At 35.5% G+C, this 3,824-nt stretch overlaps 1 protein-coding gene across 1 annotated transcript; it reads left to right on the plus strand.

Annotated features, from left to right (window-relative positions):
- LOC123713428 (collagenase-like) lies at window positions 1-1,718 on the plus strand. The gene is made up of 5 exons (XM_045667086.1): window positions 1-216; window positions 358-625; window positions 735-833; window positions 976-1,169; window positions 1,486-1,718. Exons 1-5 carry the CDS (start codon window positions 16-18, stop codon window positions 1,588-1,590), a joined length of 867 nt encoding a protein of 288 aa, XP_045523042.1. The 5' UTR covers window positions 1-15; the 3' UTR covers window positions 1,591-1,718.
- Window positions 1,719-3,824: the final 2,106 nt, after the last annotated feature.

Consider the following 3,824-nt stretch of genomic DNA (forward strand, 5'->3'; position numbering starts at 1 on the left):
CAGTTGGTATTCAAAATGAAGTTATTCGTAATTTTGAGTTTGGTAGGATGTGCCTTAAGTTTTCCTCGGGCTTACGAGCCCATAGAGGTAGACTACCATGGCCAGCAGGGTATCCCCATGGCCACGTACCTACGCAACGCTGAAGCGGCTGCTGACTTCGACGGCGCAAGAATCGTGGGTGGAACACCGGCTCGGCTTGGCGCGCACCCTCATATTGTAAGTACATATTAACCCAAAATGGGTTAGGTCAATGTATAGGCTGCATTTACACTTTTACTAAACTTTATAAAAACGTTATGTTACATTTTAGAGCACAGAGTTATTGGTAATTGACAATGTTTATTTTGACTTTCTCAGGCTGGTCTGCTTATATCTCTAAGACAGGGAGGAACTTCTATGTGTGGCTCTTCTCTTCTATCAAACACAAAGCTAATAACTGCTGCTCATTGTTGGAGTACAAATAATTTCCAAGGCCAATCCATGATAGTAGTGCTGGGATCCCTTCGACTCTTCTCTGGCGGCACCAGGATCACGACTACCAACGTTCAACTGCACGGCAATTATAACAGGAGAAATTTGAACAATGACATCGCCATAATTACAATTAACCGTGTTAATTATAACAGTCAGTATTAAATTTTTCATTCTTTTTAAGATCTAATAACAACGCACCTAATTTCTTTAGTACTCATTAGGAGTTTCTAAGAGTTTCTATCTCACAATTCTATTTACAGACAACATACGTGCTATTGCTCTTCCTTCCGGCCTTTTGGAGTCCTTGACGTACGTCGGTAACCGTGCTACAGCCGTCGGCTACGGAAGACTGCGAGACGGTAAGAAATAATTAGATTTTAACATTTTTACTAATGCATTAGAATATTTTCTTAAGTCGTCCCTATAAAGGTTGACAAGACAGTATCAATTTTGTTTTACCATTTTGAATAGGTTTTTCATTATGAATCATTGATTTTTCAGGTGGCTCTAACAACAACGACGCGTTACACCAAGTGTCATTAACCGTGATTGAAAACTTTGTATGCACTGACATTTATGGTCCCAGTACTATCATCCACTCTACCCTCTGCACTGACACACAAGGCCGCATTGGTACCTGCCAAGGCGATTCAGGAGGTCCTCTTGACTTCGCTTTCCAAAACGTGCGATACTTGGTGAGTATCCTTTTTTATTTTTTCCATAAATCGCAGTTCTGTTTGGTTAACAATTATGTGGCCAGTTAGAGCCAGATAGAAAAATTAAAAGCTGTTCTACAAACATATTTATAAATTGAGTTGCTGCCGGCGGTTCACCCGCGTCATTTCTGTCGTAGCGTTACATTGCCATCCGCGATAAACAGGCTACAAAAAATATTTATTTTAAATTTCTTTGCGATTAACTTCCAGCTTGATAAGCGGGTTAAGCTTACCGATCAAACGCACACAATCAATCTACTATCGTCGAATGTTACATATTATTATTCCCTTGCAGATTGGTGTAACATCATTCACATCACAACGCGGTTGTCAAGCTGGTTTGCCAGCTGGATTTGCTCGTGTCACTTCATTCCTCCAATGGATCAGAGCTCGTATATAAACTATTTCCTCACACAACATTAAACACACCTAGTCGTTTTTATAAGTTAATCTGATTTATATGAAATTGTGTACATGGAAATACTTCGAAAGTAAACCCTATCTTTATAATTAAATGATTAATAGATATATCGCTTTTTAATATTTACCTAAATGATATTAAACACTTTTAAACCTCTCTATCTCGATGACTAAAGAGAAATTATATAAGCTTTCTTTGATACTATGTACATACATAAATAAAAATAAGATTTTTTTAGTATCTTAGATACTTTTAAACTTCTAGCAGAACTACTAGTTCATTAATGTAATATTATTTTTTTAATTTCACTTGTCATAACGTCCGAGTTATAAGATGGAACATAGCGTATTTTTATTTAGGTACATGAAAAAAACCTTTGTTAATTGATTATTGCATAATGTAATTTATACATATAGCAGTGTTGACCTAGTGACTTCAGTCTGCGAGTCTCATCCCTGAGGTTGTAGGTGCGATTCCCAGCTTTGCACCAATGTACCAATTGTTTCTATGTGCGCATTTAACAATCGCTCGAACGTTAAAGTAAATATCGTAAGTGGCTAGCCTTACACCGAAAACTTCGACGGCCTCGACCTAAACCCCGTCATAACTTGGAAATAAACTATGAATAAAATGAAAACTAATGACATTCCACGTCTATCAAATCACGACAAATTTGCATATAATGGTTACAGTATAGAAAAAGTACAAACTCACTCTACCGTGTTTAGACATAGACTCGCATATAACTGTATATACTGACACATGCAAGCCTGACTTCATTTGTAACAATATCCTTACTGTACCTTGCACTGGAAGTATATAAATTTGTTCGTAAATATTCTAATATGTAGAAAAAATGGAAGACCTAAACCATGTACTCATTAAGACCTTAATTCATTACAACTTAACGAATACTTAATTTATAAAGTGCATTAAGTCCGAAGTTGCCGTTAAGTCAGAAAACAATGCACTACGCCACGCTTTCGAACTAAAATGGTCTTGGGCAGGTCACTTAGCATGATGTCCAGAATAGGTGGACGTATGGAGTAACGAAACGGCGAATATATTACAATACAGGTAAAAAACGCGGCTTAGACGATATTATAGCCAGCAAGCATTGGATGGAGTTGTCGAAGACAAAGATTAATGGAATATGCTGGACGAGGCCAATAATAGGGTTACAAGTTACAACCCTAAACTAAAGCCTCAACCAAACATTGAACTTTATATACTCAAACTTCATTTTTATTTGATTGGAAATGTAATAAAGGCTTAATAATAATTACTTTTATGTTAAATACAATTATTTTTTTACATACAGGTGTCATACTCACTGCTAAGACTCTGGTCTTAGCCATAACCTTAGGGTGAGATTCAGAAACAATGACTCCTGTATGTCATAATCCAATATATTTTTGACGTTCGGAGGCCAGACTTAACGCTAATACTCGCTTCTGAATTCGTAAAATATTACTTATTCATTAATAACATTTATTACTGTTTTATAGAAATTATTATTAAGTAATAGTACAGTAAGAACATTTATTACAGTTTTATAGAAATTATTATTATGTAAGATAATTTTATCGTGATTCATTTTTTTGATAGCACCGGGGACAAATGTAATTTTCAAAAGAAAGACAAACTTTTTGGAGTACCTATTTATTTACTCTGTTACTCCCCGGTGGTTGAGAACACTAACATTCGACTCATGCGCAATGGCTTAAATGCGTCGCACAGGCGGCATTCGCTATCCTCTTCTAACAAATAATGTGATGCGTTAACTCTCCTTCACTCTACCTTAAATATTTGTCCAGATTTAACTAGGCACCCATATACGATGATTAATAAATGTACGTTAAATAAATAAATATAGCCTTTATTGACAATCCTGTAAGTTACATTTTATCTTATTTCTACATAGTTATTAACAAAATTTAGTTAAAGTAAATGTAAATATTATCAAATTATTTCCTATTAAACACCGATTTCTTGATCGTCTTGCTATTCAGCATAGGGTTCTCCACAAAGATCTATCTCTTGCTTTCCTCATCCATGTCGCTCCTGCTACATTTTTTAATATGATCTTCCCATCATCAAATGCCTAGTCCATTTCCATTTTAGTTGTTGGATTCGGTATTTTACGTCTATAATTTTAGTTTGTTTTCTTATTGTTGTTAAACGAATTTTGTCTTTTAGTTTTATGTTAAGTA

The sequence above is a fragment of the Pieris brassicae genome, chromosome 8, assembly GCF_905147105.1.
Source record: "Pieris brassicae chromosome 8, ilPieBrab1.1, whole genome shotgun sequence".
Lineage (NCBI taxonomy): Eukaryota > Metazoa > Arthropoda > Insecta > Lepidoptera > Pieridae > Pieris > Pieris brassicae.